This window comes from Lissotriton vulgaris, chromosome 3_1 (genome assembly GCF_964263255.1).
Source record: "Lissotriton vulgaris chromosome 3_1, aLisVul1.2, whole genome shotgun sequence".
Classification (NCBI taxonomy): Eukaryota; Metazoa; Chordata; class Amphibia; order Caudata; family Salamandridae; genus Lissotriton; species Lissotriton vulgaris.
In genome coordinates this window covers 31447689-31468180 of record NC_141689.1, presented here as the reverse complement: position 1 = coordinate 31468180, position 20492 = coordinate 31447689, and the positions used below count along the sequence as shown (strand labels likewise).

Here is a 20492-nt window from a genome sequence, read left to right as displayed (position 1 = left end):
TTTTGCACATTGTTTCTTGTATCCTATAATGTGCAACACATCTGGACCTGGCCCCGCCCCCTGTGATGCTGAAACCTCTGAAGCTGGGGCTCCGAGGGGTGGGCTTGGTATTCTTGGAAATGGGGTCTCATAGGTCACCATTCACCCTCTACAATGTCTCCTAACCACGCAACACGCATGTAACATGCCACACAGCCACAGCACTGGCGGGAAAGATTGAGACTCAGGCAGCCGAACTGGCTGACCTGTACACACGAGGGCTGGTGCACGCCTGCTGTAGGAAGCCGGCTCTCTATATAGCGCACCGAAGTGCACTGTGCAGAGAGCATGAGCGTGAGTCCAAGAGCGTTACACAGAGGCAAAAGTAGATAATACTAACGCTCTATTTGTGGTAGTGTGGGCGAGCAGCTAGGCTTATCAGAGGGTAGTGCCAAGCATTTTCTTGTATTCACAGGGGCAATAAATGACACACACACTCAAGAATAAATCTGTGACCAATTTGTAAAAATAACAAGTATCTTTATAAAAATATTTAAGGCACCAAAATCAGTACGATTAGGCAAGTGTGTTTCGAATATTCAGCAGAAAACTCAGTGGCATAGGAAGGGGGGTGTAAGTTGCCCCAGGTGTCATAGGATAGGATAGGATAGTCATTTTTAAAGTGCTTGAATGCCGAGTCGTCTTGGCGCTAGGTGTGTACAGAGGAATATTGAGCTGTGGAGCCGATAGTTTACTTTGAAGGAAACAGCCAGGACTTCAGTGTTTCACTAAAAATCTGCCGGCTAGGTTGAAGTCTCATGGTAGACGGCAGTTGGTTCCATAGCTCAGCTGCACAGTATGATAGTCTCTGACCCCCCCCCATCTAGGTCTACGAATTTTAGGGGTATGAATAAGACCCGTGTTTGTAGATCTAAGAGTTCTAGTGGGGGTGTACCATGAGAACAATTTCTGGATCTCCGACTCACCACCTCCATCGAGTGCCTTCTGCACCAGACAGAGGGCCTTAAATTCCACTCTTTGCTGGACAGGGAGCCAATGAAGTGCCCTTATGCCCGCCGAGGTGGAATGGCCTTTGGGAATATATAGTAACAATTGTGCCTTCGTGTTTTGCAGTGATTGTAATTTCATCCTCTGTGACTTGTCAATGCCCATGAAAAGAGCGTTGCAGTAGTCTAGCTTTGAAATAAAAAGAGCTACTACTACAGTTTTACGAAGCTCCGGCGGGATAACAGGGAAGATCTTCCGTAAGATCTTCAGTAAGAAGAAGCAAGAGGAAGTCAGACGATTGACCTGGGCCGAGAAGTTGAGCTGATTATCAAAGATCACTCCTAGGTCCTTAACCTTAGGGGTAGGGCAAGGGCATTCACCTGCCTATGTCGGCCACCAAGTATGGCTCCACAGTGATTGGCCTTTGCCGTACTCCAGCACCTCTTTCTTGTCGGTGTTTATCTTAAGGAAGTTTTGACTCATCCAGCTCATAATCTCAGTCAAACAGGCATGAAAGCCACTGGCAATGATCTCTGGCTGTTTGAACACTGATATTATGAGCTGAGAGTCATCAGAGTACAAGACCACGGTAACGCCATGCTTCCTAACAAGTCTGGCCAACAGAGTGACATACATGTTAAAAAGAGTGAGAGACAGGGCTGACCCCTGCGGTACTCCGCAACGGATATGAAAGGTGTCAGATTGTAGACTGCCCCAGTGTATGTTCTTCTATCGTGCTGCTAGAAAGGAGGAGAGAAGGGCCAGAGCTGTACCCTCAATTCCCTCGTCCTTCAGCTGGCGCACTAACACCGTGTGGTTTACTGTGCCAAATGCTGCTGGTAGGTCTAAAAGGGTAAAAACAGCTCTGCCCCCCGTCTATCACTTTGCATATCTCCTCCATGGCCATAATCAGGGCCGTCTCCGCGGAACAGCATTTTATTTTATTTATTTTTATTTTTAGAGTTTTCTATAGCGCGAACCAGACCCAAGATAGGGTAACAGAGCGCTTTACAAAGTGAGCAGGGAAAAAAGGAAAAATGTTATCAACAACACCGATCAAAAGAAACGCAAAATAAGTAACAAGTACATAATAAAGTTCGGGGGATAAAGGCAGAAATAGAGAACAGCTCTGCGATAGGGAGTCAAATCATGATTGAAGAAGTCTTATCTTTGAGATGGAGTTTGAAGCTGTCTTGGTATGTGTGCGGAATTTACGGTAGGAGTTTGCTCATCGGGAATGATTTAGCTTCCTTTTTGAAGAGGAACATTGAGGTGATTTTTCTGATGAATGGCAGAAGTGAGTTCCAGATTCTTGGCGCGCTCTAGAGAATGCTCTGTTGGAGATTTTGGTCGTGTTGAACATTGCGGGTTTCAGGAGTATGTTATCTGTGTTCCTGGAATGTCTGTTTCCTCCAGATAGAGTACGTTTTTGGGCTAGGTACCGTGGGTTATTGTGGTGTAACGCCTTATGGGTAATACAAGCAATCTTTAAGGCCCACATGCATCATCCCGGGATTTTGAGAGTTCTAAAGTGCGAAAAATAGCGATTCGCATTTTAGAATTCGCAAAACGGGATACATGAATATTTTCGCAAATTATTTGCGATTCGGTAGAAATCGCAATTTCTACCAAATCGCAAATATTATGCGATTTTCAAAGTGCGAATTCACAATTCACATTGATCCTATGGGCCAAAAGGCCCATAGGGATCAATGGGAAGTGCAAATTCGCACTTTGAAAATTGCAAATCCTGATTGCATTTCAAGGGTGGTGAGGGGGGTTCAAATGAACCCCCCCTGCACCCATGAAATGTTGTTTTCGCATCATGTTGCACACACACATCTCCTAAGGACATGTGTATCCGTAACATGAATGTTTAAAAAATGCATTTGCTGCGTTTTTAACACTTTTTGCAAATTTACCGAGTGGTTCAACCACTCAGTAAATTTGACACCCTAATTGCGAATTCGCAATTTTAAAACTAATCATGCATTGCTTTTAAGAAATCGCAAATTTGCGATTTCTTGAAAGCAATCGCATTTTTAGAAATCGCAAAAATGTTGCGATTTCTGAAAAAGTATGATGCATTCCAAAAATGGTTTTTGGAATCGCAAACGGCCGATTTTAAGGAATCGCACCGTTTGCGACTCCAAAAACCCTTGATGCATGTGGGCCTAAGTGAATACGGGCTTCATAGTGTAGCCAGTTGAGTGCCTTCAGGTGTGGCGTTATGTGATCGAATTTCCTTGATCCTGAAATGAGTCTAGCTGCGGCGTGGAGACAGGCTTTTAGAGGTGTGGTAGAGGTTTTGGGAAGCCCAGAGGGTGGAGCACCCGTACTCCAGCCTTGAGATGACTAAGGCCTGAACTGCAGTTTTGAGGTCAGGGATCCCGATGAAAGGCTTCATTTTTCTTAGATAATTGAGGTGAAAGCGGGCATTTTTAGCCATCAAGTTAATGTGAGCATGCATGTTAAGATTCTTATCCGGAGTGACCCCAAGTGATATTGTGGAGTCCACCCACGTTGGGTTGCAATTCAAGGCGGTGATCATTCTGGTCCATTCCTTTATTATTTGGGGGTTATTGGGGGGGGGGAGATTTAGAGAAATTCAGTTTTTTGTGCATTTCACTTGAGGAAGCTGGTCGTTAGCCATTGTACGTTTTTTTCAAGAGCTAGATTCATGAACTTTATCTCTTCAATGGAGGTGATTTTGATGTAGAGTTGGGTGTCATCCGTGTACATGTGGTAGGAGATGCTTGCCTGCTAGACTAGATCAGTGAGTGGTTCAACATATAAAATTGATTAGAGTGGGAGACAAGGTAGAGCCTTGAGTTACTCCTAGTAGGTTAGGAGAGGATGGGGAAAGGATCTTGCTGGTCATGAATGATTGTGTTATATTTTGCAGAAAGGATTTGAACCATAGAAGGACTGTGCCAGAGATGCCAATACTGTCTTCCAGTCTTCTTAGCAGTTTGTCGTGGTTGACCGTATCGAAGGTTGAAGAGAGGTCAAGCAAGACTAGCAGGCATGTTTCATTGCGGTCAAGAGCTGAGAGGGCGTTGTCTACTATATGTAGGATGGCTGTTTCATTGCTATGGCCAGGTCTGAAGCCCGATTGGTGCATGTTCAGTAAATTGAAATTTGTGATGTGTGAGTTCAGTTGTTGTTGAACACATTTTTCGCTAGAAAGCCTCAAGGGAGGGCAATGCTCCAGTCAGGGTCGGAGGACTCGTCAGTCAAGGTCTCAGTCAGAAAGACTATATCAGGATTAGAAAGTTGTAACAAGCACTCTAGCTGATATTCATGTTTAACTAATGAACAAGTATTTAGCAATATGCAGTAAAGAGACTGGTCGTGCAGTATCCTGACACCTCTACCTGAAAAACCATTTCACACACTGGACGTCTGTGAACCATCTAAACAGGTCACTGGGACTCCAGACTCTTCCTCCTTTGCCCTCATCCTTGCCTTTACTACGTCCTCGGCACCCTTAACAGTACCCACTGCCGCGTTGAGCCGATAATCACATCCGGTACACTTAAAATCCCTATGCATAGCCCACGCTTGAAGAATATCTGGGGCACAGCACTCACCTCTCCTGAACTCAAATAGTTTTTTTCTTGAGCATACAAGGGACCTAAAAAGACCATGGGTTCTGCACTGAGCGCTGTCCGGGGCTGACGGGCTTGCCTTTGGGACGCCTTTGGCGCGCCTACTGTGTGGTTTTCATCGCCAGAGGGAAAATAGAGCTGGAATGCTGACCATGAGCACGGCAGGCTCGCTCTAACAGGCGGGCACCACGGGTCGACGAAATTGATTAAAAAGCTCAGAACAGAATTGTTATTTAAAAAGAAATGCTAATGTTAAAAACAGGCAAAGCATACAGAAGTAATGTACAAAAAACGCAGTCAGCAGCAATCACAGAGAATTACAGGCCCGGAGCACCCCTGAGGGGGTTGATAAAATTGTAAAAATATGTGTTTTAAACCATATTTGTGCCATTTTGTCAAGCCAGGGTTGACAAGAAATTTTCAGAACCGGATACCACCTGACCTTGCTACGACACTGAGAAAACCGTTGCAGCAGACTACTTCACACAGTCAAGTATTTACTTTGATAGTCAACGTAGAATACAAGGCAGTAATTTGGTATTGAAGGCAAAGGAGAGATTGGTAGATGGGCAGGACCATCGATCAGAATACACAGCGGTAACCTGCGTCACCGTCAAACAATTTAGTATTGCAGGCAATGGGGGAAACGGGTGACAGGCAGGACCGTCAATCAAACTCTGTCACAGTCGGAAGTAAAAGCACACCGGCTTTTGCCAGACTTGAGACTACGGGCACATTGGGTTGGATTTGGTTTCTACTCCTAGGGAGCAGGGGTCTTTGGGGTCCCAAACCCGAGTGGAAGAGGGAGTTCTCAAATACCTTGGCCAGGAATGCTGGATGAAGGGACACGTGGAAATATAAGGCACCGGGGCTGGGTGTACCAAAGATGCACCTCATTGGTCCATTCATGAATGGAGGTCATGCCAAGACAGTTTCTGGTACACAGTCGATGCTACCAAACAGGAGATACAAAAACACAGGATCGGGATCGTTTTCGACATCGGCTACGGGTGCTGTGGAGTACCCTCTAGTCGGATACTGAAGGAGTGGTGGCCAGTCTAGCTACCAACAAACCTTGGCTGCGGCAAATGCTGTTGAAAGGGACTGGACAGGCTGGAAACCCTTGGGGGAGAGGCAGGGGCTCTGAATGTCCGTGAGAGCTGACTACCACTCTTGGTGTGCTCTTGCCACTTTGCTGTGGGTCACCACCTTGATGGACCCATCACTGAGCTCTCGTTGTTGTTTCGGACTTGACCTGCGACTTGCACCAGGCTGGTTCCACCATTCCGGAGTTCCTGGTTCTTTGTCAAAGACAGGCAGGCTCCCAGGTTTCTGCATTACAGATGCAGGATGAGTTGGCTTTTGAGTCAGGAGTCGGGGACAACAGGTGCGCTGGCAGAGTTTGCAACAGGTCAGTCACCCGTCCTCTTCTCCTTGCTCTATGCGGCTCTTCAGTGTCCTTCATCTTTGGTCATCAGGATCTGAGTTTTGGGCCAAGGAATGCCACCCAAATGCTACATTTTGGGGCGTTAAAGGTAGTACCAGGTAATAGCCAATGGGCTATCTACCTTTAGAGTGACTACACCCTCCTACGACCACTTCCATTGGGAGGGGGGCTTAGCCCTGACCATGGTTGGCTTATTCTTGCCAAGACAAGAAGGACGATTTGGAAAAGTGGTGTCCACATCAGCTGCCCTACCTTAGGGACTGTGCTTTCTGAATGTGGGCACACCTCCTGATCTAACTCATTTTCCCACCTGTCCTCCCACTAAAAGGGGAGCAGGGCAGGGGGGCTGGCATTCTCCATTACTGGAGATTCCCGGGGTTGCATTTCAAAGGGAGCTTCACCTTTGAAGCATCGCACCTTAGAAGGCCATTCCGGCCTGGGGAGGTTTTGAAGCTCCTCTGCCCAGAGCAGGCTTTGTTCCTGGCCTCTGAGAGCGCAGGCTATCACCCCATGAGGTCAGAAACATGTCTGGGGATGGCAGGCTGGATAATTAGTCAGAGGCCACACCAGGTCTTAATAGATTGTTTGGAGACCCTCTAAGGTATCCCCTCCCTGTGTGCATTTATTAAATAAATCCAACACTGGCATCAGTGAAGATTTTTTAAGACAAGATGTGTGGTAGCAAAAATGTTAGGGTACACTGAAACCATCATTGAGTTAGGAAACTCGTAATGACAAGTATCCAGCCATGTACTCTCTACGGCTTCCCTGGGCACTTACCGTACCCATGAATAGACTTAGATATTGTAGGGTTATATTTGCTCATGCAGGTATGTCCACACATGAGATACAGTGCTCCCTGCCTTAGGACAGTAAGGCTGCAGTAGGGGTGACTTACCTATACCTCCTGTGGTGTCTTTGGGCATTGGGGAGTGTGTCATGTTGACTCTTCGGTTTTCTCTGCACCAAGACCAGCAGCCTGCAACAGCAGTATGCATGTCATTGGGGAAGGCTCCCTAAGGTGGCAAAATTTGTGCTGGAGCTTATAGGGGCGGTTGAAATGTGCCAATAGTGGTACAGTTTTTGGAAAGAGACCTGTCACTGAGAACCTGGTTAGCAGGGACCCAGTGCACTTTCACTCTAAACCACACCATGCACAAGGAAACATTGGGGGCAGACCATGAGAAAAGAGGCACTTTCCTACACCTGCCCACCAACACAAGCCCCTCAGAGCTCAGCATGAATGAGAAGTAGACTACCACAATGGAATTTTGGGGGTACAATCTGTGCGCACCCCGAAAGACTGCAGACCCAGGTGTGCTGCTGGTGAAATATCAGTGAAAAGAGGAAGAAACCCCCAGATTTCCTTGTCCACTCAACGAGGGAAAATCATGGCGATTGTGCAAAAACTTAAAAGAGTGAGAGGGGCCCTTATTGGCCCTGCAGTATATACCCCTCTGTTACCAGTTGAGCAGGAATTACCCCTGTCCAGAGTGCGAGTACTTTTGTCCCTCCCGGCGATATTTATCTCCCCCACCCCAATGAAGAAGAGATTTACCCTAGTCCAGAAGAGGATTAGCCCCTATCTAGAGACCCATTATCCCCTCCAGGTGATAATTACCTCCCCCGCCTTCCCCTGGATGAGATTTACCCTAATCCAGAAGAGAACTACCCCTGTCTAGGAATGACCTACCCCGGTGCAGAGAAGATATGGAAGCTCATGTGTGCACAGACAAAGGATTTCCTCAGCATAGATTTAAGCAACATCTCCACGCCTCGTGGCACCACAGAGGTCCCTAATTGGAAGGCATTCATCTGAGCCACAGGAAATGAGCCAGGCAGAGTAACTCTGCCCCCTGGGCCCCAGAAATCCCTTTCTAGCTCTCTTTGGTTGGAAACACATATTGTATCACAGGTTCCACCAAACAGTTACTACTGGTGATATTGGTACCGACCCCTTGAAAAACGGTGGAGGAGACAGGAGCAAAGAAAGGGCAATTACTGATTGGCAGACAGGATCAAGGGGTATAACTGTGAGGGAGACAAGAGGAAGGGTCAATAACTGAGGAGGAGACAGGAGCAACAGGCAATCACTGTGAGGGAGACAGGAGCAAGGGGCAATCAGTGTGTGGGAGACAGGAGAAAGGGGCAATCACTGTGTGGGAGACAGGAGCAAGAGGCAATCACTGAGGGGAGACAGATGTAAGGGGCAATCACTGATGGGCAGACAGGAGCAAGCGACAATCACTGTGAAGAAGTCAGGAGCAAGGGAAATCACTGTGGGGAGATAAGAGCAAGCGGCAATCACTGTGAAGAAGTCAGGAGCAAGGGACAATCACTGTGGGGAGACAGGAGCAAGGGGCAATCACTGTGGGAATACAGGAGCAAGGGAAATCACTGTGGGGAGACAGGAGCCAGGGCAATCACTGAGGGGTGCAGGCGCAAGGGGCAATCACTCTGGGGGGACAGGCGCAAGGGGCAATCACTGTGGGGAAACAGAAGCAAGGAGTAATCACTGTGAGGGAGAAATGAGCAAGGAGCAATCACTGTGGGAGGCGGGAACAAGCGGCAATCACTGATGGGGAGACTGGAGAAAGGACAAACACTGTGGGGAGACAGCAGCAAGGGATTATAGTGTAGTTCCTATATTTCCAATAGGCTTTGCGCATTGAAATAATATATCCTATAAATGTGACGTAGGACTTTTGTCTACTAGGTCTCTATCGAAATATATTAGACTTAATTGGGAGTGCCAACTAGCTCAGAGGTCACTGGAAACTTTCTCAAGTTCACAAGAAGGGATTTAGATTCTGACAACCGCATATACATGACAATTTTGTTTCCCCAAGATAAAAGTGATCTTCAGAGTCGTGGAAACAATAGATAGATATTTTACACAGTCATTCGTGCATGCTTCGTTTCACCAGAGTTTGCAGAGAAGTATATAGACGGGCATTTCCCTTAAAGGGTATTTATTGAACAGTCTTCTTTCTCAAGCAGAAGAAATGAACTGCTACAATCGTAATACTGGTTGCAAAGTATAATGCGTACTGTAAAAAAAGTAGGATAAAATAATACTGTAAGAGCATTTTATGGTTCCTAGATGATAGATAAATACATATATAAATAACAAGGGATAAAAAGTACTCTACTGGTGCTTCTAAAATACGCCTACCCCAGTGTACTTAACCTAAATCTAGTACGAGGGAAGAAGTAAGTGAGGTGTAGCATAAATCTAGTATTCTTTTGTCAAGAATCTATCCAAGATTTCTCTAAGGGTCTAATCAGCTCCGTACCTTGGTTTTAGAATGAAGAAGGTCAGTCTCCGTACTCGATTTCCCAACAACCCGCAAGGGTATCTTGGAAACACTGGAGCTGGATTTCTCAGCAAGAGAAAAGACAGTGTCTCGCTCAGTGTGTCTGCTGGAGGGTCGGTTTGTTTCGGCACTTGCTGTAGCAGGATGCGTCGGGCAAGTAGATAGTCAAACTGCTCAAAACCACTGTGTGTTTGCTATGACAAGAGTTGGCATATGTATACCTTGAAGGTGCCGATTTTGACATAAAGGTGGATATAATAAGGTCATCAAAGAGTCTCAGTTCTTTGAAAACTCCATGAGTTCTTGGACAAGTCAGTATTCAAGCAAGGGGAAGTCCCTAGCTGCTAGAGCCGAGTTTTCCAATAAATCATTGTGGACTTTCGGAACTAGTGTAAGTAGCCCTGCCGTATTTGGACTGCATGAGCTATGTCTAAATATGGTTATGATTTGTATGCCTATATAAGGGTATGGTGATTTATACCTATATAAGGACATGAATCGGGAAAATTAAAATAGTGTCCTAAAATGCTATACAACAGGATAATCACTATGGAGGAGACAGGATCTATCAGCAATCACTGTGGGAGACAGGTGCTAGGGGCAATCACTATGGGGAGACATTAGAAAGGGGCAATCACTTTGGGAGACAGGAGCATGGGGCAATCATTGAGGGGACGCAAGAGCAAAGGGCAATCACTGTGTGGGGAGACCGGGGCAATCACTGTGGGGAGCAAGGGGCAATTATTCAGGGGCACAAGAGCAAGGGGCAATCACTGTGAAGGATACAGGAGCAAGGGGCAATCACTAAGGGAGAGATAGGAGCAAGGGGCAATCACTGGGGGAGACAGGAGCAAGGAGAAATCACTGTGGGGAGACAGGAGGAAGAAGCAATCACTATGGAGAGACAGGAGAAAGGGGCAATCACTGTGGGAGATAAGAGCATGGGGCAATCATTGAGGGTACACAAGAGCAAAGGGCAAACACTGTGGGGGAGAATGAAGCAAAGAGGAATCACCGTGGGGAGACAGCAGCAAAGGGGCAATCACTGCAAGGTAGACAGGAGCAAAGGGCAAACACTTTGGGGAGACAGGAAGAAGGGGCAATCACTGTGGAGGGACAGGCACAAGGAGCAATCACTGTGGGTAGACAGGAGGAAGGGGTAATCACTATGAGAGAGACAGGAGCAAGAGGCACTCACTGCAAGGGAGACAGGAGCAAGGGGCAATCACTGTGAGGAAGACAGGAGTAAGGGGCAATCACTGTGGGGAGACATGAGGAAGGGGCAATCACTGTGGGAAAACAGGAGCAATGGCAATCACTGTGCGGAGACAGGCGCAAGGGGCACTCACTGTGAGGGTGACAGAAGCAAAGGGCAATCACTGTGTGGGAGACAGGAGACAGGAGCAAGGAGCAAGGGGCAATCACCATGAAAAAACAGGAGCAAGAGACAATCACTATGGGTGAGACAGGAGCAAGGGGCAATCACTGTGAGAAGACAGGAGCAAGGGGTAATCACTGTAAGGGAGACAGGAGCAATGGGCAATCACTGAAGGGTAGACAGGAGCATGGGTAAGTCACTGTGGGAAAACAGGAGCAAGGTCCAATCAATAAAGGGCAGACAGGAGCAATGAGCAATCACGGTGGGGAGACAGCAGCAAGGGGTAATCACTATCGGGAGAAAGGATAAAGGGGCAATCACTGTGGGGAGCAAGGGGCAATCATTGAGGAGACTCAAGAGAAAGGGGCCATCATTGTGGGGAGACAGTAGCTAGCGGCCATAACTATGAGGGAGACAGAAGCAATGGGCCATCACTGAGGGGTAGAGAAAGGAGCAAGGGGCAATCACTGGGGAAGACAGGAGCAAGGGGCAATCACTGAGGGCAGACAGGAGCATGGAGAAATCACTGTGGGGAGGCAGCAGCAAGCGGTAATCACTATTGGGAGACAGGAGCAAGAAGCAATCACTGGGGGGAGACAGCAGCAAGGGGTAGTCACTATGGGGAGACTGGAGAAAGGGGCAATCACTGTTGGGTATTAGAGCATGGGGCAATCATTGAGGGGACACAAGAGCAAAGGGCAAACACTGTGGGGGAGAAAGAAGCACGGAGGAATCAGTGTGCAGAGACAGCAGCAAGGGATCATCACTGTGTGAGGGAGACAGGAGCAAAGGCGCAATCACTGTGGGGAGACAGGAGCAAGGGGCAATCACTGTCAGGGAGACAGGAGCAATTTGCAATCACTGTGTGGGAGACAGGAGCACAGGGCACTCCCTGTGAAAAAACGGGAGCAAGGGGCAATCACTGTGGGTGAGATAGGAGCAAGGGGAAATCACTGTGAGGGAGACAGGAGCAAGGGGCAATCCATGAACGGTAGACAGGAGAAAGGGACAATCACTGTGGGGAGACAGCAGCACAGAGTAATCACTATGGGAGAGACAGGAGCAAGGGCCAATCACTGTGGGGAGACAGGAGCAAGGGGCAGTAATTGAGGAGACACAAGAACAAGTGGCAATCACTGTGAGGGAGACAGGAGCAAGGGGCAATCGCTCAGAGGAAGACAGGAGCAAGGGGCAATCACTGTGGGGTGACAGGAGCAAGGGACAATCATTGAGGGGACACAAGAGCAAGGGGCATTCACTGTAAGGGAGACAGGAGCAAAGGGGCAATCACTGTTAGGAAGACAGGACCATGGGACAATCACTGTGGGGAGACATGAGCAAGGGGCAATCACTGTGGGGAGACATGAGCAAGGGGCAATCACTATGGGAAGAGAGGAGCAAGGGCAATCACTGTGGGGAGACAGGCGCAAGGGGCAATCCCTATGGGGAAACAGGTGCAAGGGGCAGTCACTGTGGGGAGACAGGAACAAGGGGTAATCACTGTGAGGGAGACAGGAGCAAGGGGTAATCACTGTAAGAGAGACAGGAGCAATGGGAAATCACTAAAGGGTAGACAGGAGCAAGGGACAGTCACTGTTGAAAGACAGGAGCAAGGGGGAATCACTGATGAGCAGACAGGTGCAAGGGGAAACTTTGTGGGGAGACAGAAACAAGGGGCAATCATTGAGGGGAATCAACAGCAAGTGGCAATCACTTTGGTGAGACAGGAGCAAGCAGCAATCACTGTGTGGAGACAGCAGCAAGGGATAATCCCTATGGGGGAGACATGGTAAATGGGCAATCACAGTGGTGAGCAAAGGGCATCTATTGAGGGGATACAAGAGCAAGGGTCAATCACTGTGGGGAGACAGTAGCAAGCGGCCATCACTATGAGGGTGACAGGAGCAAGGGTCAATCACTGTGGGGAGACAGTAGCAAGCGGCCATCACTATGAGGGTGACAGGAGCAAGGGGCAATCACTGTTAGGAAGACAGGAGAAAGGGGCAATTACTGAGGGAGAGATAGGAGCAAGGGGCAATCACTAGGGAAGATGGGAACAAGGGGCAATCACTGAGGGCAGACATGAGCAAGGAGAAATCACTGTGGGGAGACAGCAGCAAGCGGTAATCACTATGGGGAGACAGGAGCAAGGTGCCATCACTGTGAGTGAGACAAGGGCAAGGGGCAAGCCCTATGTGGAGACAGGAGCAAGGCGCAATCACTGTGAGGGAGACAGGAGCAAGGGGCAATCCCTGTGTGGAGACAGGGACAAGGGGCAATCATTGAGGCGACACCAGAGCAAGGGACAATCACTGTTGGGGAGACAGGAGCAAGGAGCAATCACTGTTGGGGAGTTACTAAATTTGACACTCCAGATACATGAGCTTCTAGATGTGTGTTGGACTTTTGTGAAAGTACAAGAGACTTCAGAAAAGGATGTATGACATTACAACGCATGCTTTTACCACGCATGCCGTTACAACGCAGTTTTTACAACTAAAACCTTTACAACGCATAGCGCTTTGGGGTTCTGGATAGTGGAAAGTTTAATTTACTATTCCAACACCAGTCCCCGTGGACACTAGGGAAGGTGTTGGATAGTAAATTAAACGTATTCCCTATCCTAGAGCGCCCCCCAGCGCAATGGGTTGTAATGGTTTGCATTGTAAATACCGCGTTGTAAAGGCACTGCGTGGTAAAAGTTGCGTTGTAAAGGTTGTTCACCTTCAGAAAAGTGTTCCAAAACCCGGTGCCTAAAGGACAGCCCTTGCACCTAGCAGGCACGCTCACTGCCGCCTTGTTGCACCCCATAAGAGCCACCAGCCCACCGCCTTGATGCACCAAGCTGAGAATATCTGGCTTGGAGGACCCCTGCTTTTATGAGAGGAGCTTTTTGCTTTCTGTGGCCAAAGACATTTTCATCTTCTCTGTAACCCTTCAGTGTGGGCTACGAGTGCAGCTCAAATGCGGCCCTGGTCCCTCTGCAGAGTCAATGAAAGTTATCCAAATTACAATTACAAACACAAACACAATATAATATAATAAAAAGTTCAATATGTCCAATATGGATCCTACTCTAACTCCATCCCTTATCCTGACACCCACCCCACCTAGACAATAACTCTATCCCTGTCTCTAACCCTTGATCCTATTACTTAAATTAGAAATCGCCTGACCTGTCCTGAAAACCATCCCTCATTCTCACCCAAACACTAATCCTACCTGTAATCCTAATGCAACTGTGAACCCCACCCCCTGATTTATCCTAATCTTAACGCTAGTCCTCAATCCTTACACTAAACCTGGTCTTATCCCTAACCCTTCCCCCTAATTGTAACATTGACCCCCTCCCTCCTGCAGACAGGTTGTGCACTCAGATGTCTAGAAATATTTAGTAAATATTTCAGAGAGACAATAACGGTTTAACTTCTGTACTTTGACTCTTGTTCAGTGATTTTAGTGGTACATTTTGTCAGCTGAAGAGAGTTATAGTCATATTTCTGACTTTTTGTTTAGGCGCCGCAGCAGACCCACATGCTGGGACCAGTTATGGGTATGGCACTATCCCATGTGCCCCTCCCGACAACAGACCAGCTTACGCGGGACTTTCTGGGGTCAATATGATGTGTTTTATCCAGTGACTCCATTGGTTCGTTTTTGGTTTCATCTCCTGGTGCAGGACCATAATGGGTCCTCGGTATGGCTAGGTGTCCTGTTAATTGGGAAGGTTTATGGAGCCTGCAGTTGGTGAGTTGCACAAGAATAAGAACATCTTGGTGTATTTTCTGAAGTAAAAGACCAAGAAGGGTTCTAGAGATGGGCGAGGGTCTTTCTAGAGCACGGGGGCACAGATGGAGAATGCTGCTTGTTTGAGGTCGTTCCTAAGTCACCTTCTTGATCCCCAGCAGCGCAGTGACGAGTTGTGCGCATTTAGCCTTAGGAGAGATTCTTTCTAGAGCATGGGAATACAAATGGAGAATGCTTCTTTTTGGGGGTCTTTCCTGGATCATACTCTTGATTCCTAGCCAGGCCGTGATTAGTTGTGTCGTTAAAGAAGGGTCTTTCTAGAGCACGGGGCACAGATGGAGAATGCTTCTTGGGTCTTTCCTTGGTCACCCTCTTGATCCTCATCCAGGCAGGGAAGGGTTGAGTGTGTTAACTCTAAAAAACCACAGACTGGCCACAACATAGCCTGATGCAGTGAGTCTTTCTATGCAGTCTGGAAGGGAGGGCTGTCATGAGGATGATCCTTGATTAAGTTGACATGAGCTTATTAGAAGTTTGAACGCCATTTTTCCTTTCTGCTGCCTTTGCAAACGGCACACATTATTATAAATCTTTAGAGTCTAGCAGACTGTTTTGCTTCACCGAGAATAATAAGTTTTCCTATAGTAGCAGCCTTGCTTGGTAAGCTTTGTCTGAACAGTGAGTGCCGAGGCCTTCAAGGTTATTTCAACACAGTGGTTGTTGTTCGGACTGATCAGCGCACTTTCTAGACATAACATATATGCAGCTGTGGCCACCTCTGATTTTGGCGTGTTTAATAATGCACTGCGTAGGCATGATTACACACACTTGGAGAACATTCGCATGCAGAGCGCTGGCGCAGAAAATGATGTGATCCACTTCTGCTAAGACCAGAGGTATGGGGCCGCCCTTGTAACCCCAAGAGACCTTCTGTAGATATAAAATAACCTACCAGCAAGGGCGGGTGAGATCTATGTATAATCTAGCCTGTTTCCAATTAGCATTGTAACATGCTTTCTCCCTTTGTATTTTATGGAATAGTAGCTATGCTGATAATCTTTTTGCTCATAATATGTCTGCTCGTATTATCTAAGATACTGCGCCTGAGAACACAACATTAGAAATAAATATTTAAAAAATGCACGTGTCTCCATTTACTCCCTGTTTTGGACTGATATGCGAGTATAACGAAAGAGTGTTCATCTGATCCACATTGCCTGAAGTATTCTAAGTTCCATGTTCGGGGTTGTCTAATCATTGGGGGTATGAAAGAACCAACGAGACACTGATTGCTAGTCTGGTAGTGCATTTTGGCTACTAAGGTGAGTTTTGGCTCACCCTAATTCACTGAGGTTCCAATGTTCTATGCACAGTTCTGTGTCGGAGCAGAATCCCTGCTACAGGGCCACTTCCTCTACAAGGGGGGGGTTGTGATTAGGTGCCTTGTGGTAACCCAGGTGGCTTCATGGAAGACAGCCTTCAGTAGAGCGAGGCTGGAGCCTTGTAGGGTGGTGGGTTCTAGTGCACAGCTCTCTTCAGTGGACGAAGGCTCTATGCCTTGTAACAGCTGAAGATGGTGAGGTGAAGGAGACGTATGGCTGGCGCTATGTCTTTTATCTCCTGATGGTCACTTTGACCTCTGTCAGTAGGTGTAACTCAGTAGAGCCGCCCACTGCACTGCCTTTGGTGGGTCACATATTTCCCAGGGTGGCGTATCCACTCGTCTTGTACCAGCTCTTGCCATTTTGTCCACCTTGTGCATTACTTGAACGTTCTTGACCTCATCTATGATGTTTCTCACCATATTGTCTTATAATGGGAAACTCCTTTGATATTATTAAAATGTGTATTCTTTGAACTCTTCTCTAGGAAGCAGGAAGGAACGGGATTGCAAAGAAGCAGCTGCTAACCTCAGTGTGATGGTCAAAGGTGTCCGCACAGCCAAGGATGTGATGGGGGATGCCGCGGTGATGATGACACCTATCGCCAAATTAGAGGAGTTCCTAGTGGCCGCCCCGCGCTCCATCGCCATCATAGCAGAACTGGCCAAGGTCTCATCAGCCCAAGAAGACTTTCCAATCAACCTGCAGCCGCCGACAGGTGGCTTCAAATACATGAAATACCCACAGTCCTTTGCTGCTTCCTTGATGCAGGTCAGCAACGCTGCCTGGTCTGCGTTCAACACAGCAAACAAAAACATGGACCAGATAAGGCTTCTTTCGGCCTCCATACCACAAGTCAGTGTAAACATTGTGTGGGTTTTGTTCCAGAGATCTTCAATAGCTAACACCCTGCTCCCAAGTCAACTAGAAAGACTACTCAGTGTATCCAGAGAATGCACATCATTGGCTCATTCTGCTGGAGCAGGATTTAGATCAGCCAATCGTCTTATGCAGGAAGTGATGGAAGCTTACAAGAACTCAAGGAAGGCGAGCAAGATGGTGAGAAGCGACCTGAACCATACCTCAGTGAATGTAACTGTGAGAGCAGGGCCTTCAAACAAATCTTCAGCATACGGAAGGCACTCCATAAAAAACCTGACCACTGTCTACATGCATTCAATGGGGCAGGTGCCTTCAATGAAGAACTCCACGGCTGTCCATCTTCTCAACCAGTCCATCAGTAACTTGGTGGAGACGGTTAGATCTGTGCAGGGCATTCCCAGCTATCCCTCTGATGCCTCTGTGAAGGACTTGTTATACAACCAAGCAGCCAAAGTCAGTGATATTGCCCTCCTAGTCAACATGATCTCAGCTACCTACTGCGAGGTGTCCCAGCGCTTCCTGATGGACCGCGTGAGCGCCTTGGGAAGGCTCATCAGCATGGACCAATCAAATCCTACCTTCCAGGTGGAGCACCAGAAATTACAAACAGGGATCTCCAAGGATCAAGACGCGATCAAAGAGACAGTAACTGTTCAAAAGCAGAAGTTTGACTCGACCATACAGACAAGAGTTGATTGGATAAATTGCCGTATAGGTGCAGCCTTCTCACGCACGCCCACAGGTGTGGCGCCGCTTGCTCCAGCCACTGCAGCGCCAGGTAAACCTGCAGTTTCATAGGAATCAAGGCCAGGTAGAAACTCCCACCAGTGTCATCATGACCCGGTCTTACTGTATGGGGATATTTCAGTCTAGTCTACTGCTTGTCTTCCTTGAGTTACTTTTATTCCATATGGTTTTGCTTACAGTTGTCTGGGTGAGGGTTCTTCTGTTGGAGCAGATCACAGGAAAAACTAGATATTGCTAAGAACTTAATTTCTCTTTCGTTTGTTTGAGGAATCTGTGTTTCCCACTAATGCAAACTGTGATTACTTCTGCAAGTGGAATATCACCTGGTTGCCAGTCATTCCAGTGAATGGTTTCATGAAGAGGCCTTGACCCCAGTCTGCGATATGTAGACGGGTGACGGCAGTTTATGTATCGAAGACAGGAGCCATGCAATATGGGGTCCTTCACACCAAGAGTAGACTTTTTAATATTTATTGCAACACTGTGCAGTAGCCAAAGTTGTTGTGCTGTGCAAAGGGGAGAAAGCAAGGCAGAAAAACATTTAGTAACAAGCACTGGCAAACCCAATAGATCTGGCAGCCAGCCTTTTGGCTTTGCCAATGCTTGTTTAGCTTTTTCACGGGTAATTGCAAAATGGTATTCTTGAACAACCTGCTGGTCCCTCATAAACCTAGAATAAATGTAAAAAAACCACACAGTTTTTGGTCTCAAAAAGCAGACATTGCCATAGAAGTCCCTGGCACTTAAGGGAAGTGCATTGTGTGTGAATGTGGTTCTGTGAATGGGCACCATGTTGTCACTGACAGTGAAGCCAGCCAGTGGCTTAGGTGGGCTGACACATTGGCAAATGCTGTAGGTTATAGTGGACAGAAGAGAAATGTGCATGACTCAATAATGGACTGATGGATGAACAGGGTTCACTGACAGCCAAGATTATTAAATACATTATGTGAATAGTTTTAGTAAAATCAAAAGATCTTGGTTAACATCAGAGCTACAAATGGTGCTGCCCTCATCACCGGCACTGACTGGCACATGCACAGGCTGTTGCACACCATGCACAACCTTTGTAACCTCGTGCACAGGGGGTAATCAATCAATCAGAGTACTTGTAAAGCGTACTACTCACCCCTGAGGGTCTCAAGGCGCTGAGGGGAAGGGGTGCCGCTACTGCTCGAAGAGCCAGGTCTTGAGGAGTTTTCTGAAGGCGAGTAGGTCTTGGGTCTGCCGTAGGTGGGTAGGGAGGGTGTTCCAGGTCATGGCGGCGAGGTAGGAGAAGCATCTGCCGCCGAAAGTTGTTTGTTGGATGCGGGGGACAGTGGCGAGGGCAAGGCTGGCGGAGCGGAGCTGGCGGGAGGGGGTGTAGAAGTTGAGTCTGCTGTTCAGGTAGGCTTGTCCGGTGTTGTGGAGTGCTTTGTGTGCGTGGGTGCGGAGCTTGAAGGTGATCCTCTTGTTGACAGGGAGCCAGTGTAGGACTCTCAGGTGGAGGGTGATGTGGCTGCGGCGGGGGATGTTGACGATCAGTCGGGCGGAGGCGTTTTGTATGGGTTGTAGTCGTCGTAGGTGTTTGGCTGGGATTCATGCATAGAGTGCGTTGCCATAGTCCAGTCGCTGACGAGTTCCTGTGACACCGTTCTTCTTGTTTTGGTCGGGATCCACTTGTAAATCCTGCGGAGCATGCAGAGGGTATTGTAGCAGGAGGAGGAGACGGCGTTGACCTGTTTAGATATGGAAAGGGATGAGTCGAGGATGAATCCTAGGTTGCGTGCATGGTCGGTGGGTATCGGTGCTGCTCCCAGTGTGGTCGGCCACCACGAGTTGTCCCAGGCTGAGGAGGTGGGTCCGAGGATGAGTATCTCCGTCTTGTCGGAGTTTAGCTTCAGACGGCTGTTCTGCATCCAGTCGGCGATGGCCTTCATTCCCTTGTGGAGGTTGGTTTTGGCATTGTGCGGGTCCTTGGTGAGGGAGAGGATGAGCTGGGTGTCATCGGCGTAGGAGAAGATGTAGAGGTCGTGTTGGTGGGCCACTTGTGCGAGGGGGGCCATGTAGATGTTGAACAGCGTTGGGCTGAGGGATGAGCCCTGGGGACGCCGCAGATGATGTCGGTGGCCTCAGATCGGAAGGGCGGGATGCGGACGCTCTGGGTTCTGCCGGAGAGGAAGGACGTGGTCCAGTCAAGGGCCTTCTCTTAAATTACGGATTCTAGGAGGCGTATCTTTAGAGAGCATGTCCACATGATGTCTAGTGTAGGGTTTGTACTGGGACCAATCCTTCCAAACAGGCTGGCTCACACCACACCCACCTTTTGCCACAATGTGCAGGGGTGTCCATATGATGTCCAGTGTGGGATTTGTACTGGGAGCCTATCCTCACTATACCAAGTCTTATGTCTCGACAAATTCTGAAACATGACACACACTGGAGATGTGCTCTAGAGTGCAGCACGCATGCAATGTGTGGCATGTTTGGAGAAGTGAACACATGTATCCTTACAAGAGCCTGTTTCAAGCAAGTGTTGCTGTTTGACACAAAGCCCTGTCTGTCTAGCTTAGTATATGGGGTCTTGAGTCGCACACTAAGGATGCTTGCACTCATCTACCCGACTTCCTCACATTTACACCCCCTTGGCGCACGGTGGTGCAAAGCTGCAGAAGCTGCTATTTGCACCAGGAAAAGGGCAGCTTTCCGGAGCAAAATGACTTTTTTGCTTAAACGTAAATACCCTTCCAAGACTTTGTGCGGCTTTTCATGACTTTGCACCAGTGCGAAGCCTTGGAGAATCTGCCCCCAAGACTGCCCCTGACAAAAAGCGCAGCACACTGCACACACCACAGGACCATGCACAATATTGCACCGCTGCCTCCAGGAAGCACCTGGGCTTCCCATAGACCAAGCACAACTGCGAAAATATTGAACTGGCATTTACACAGCCTGACCAGTGCAAGATGGCGCTTGTTTTCGACCAACTGCTGTGAAACGTGCTGGTTGCACCCG

At 48.0% G+C, this 20492-nt stretch overlaps 1 protein-coding gene across 1 annotated transcript in view; it reads left to right on the top strand.

The window, feature by feature from the left end:
- Positions 1-20492, top strand: part of LOC147725867 (uncharacterized) — a 190736-nt gene that overhangs the window by 79057 nt on the left and 91187 nt on the right. The window contains exon 4 of the mRNA XM_086960012.1: positions 16357-17529. Coding sequence (XP_086816138.1) covers positions 16357-17529 — 1173 coding nt within the window. The remainder of the gene's footprint in view (positions 1-16356; positions 17530-20492) is intronic.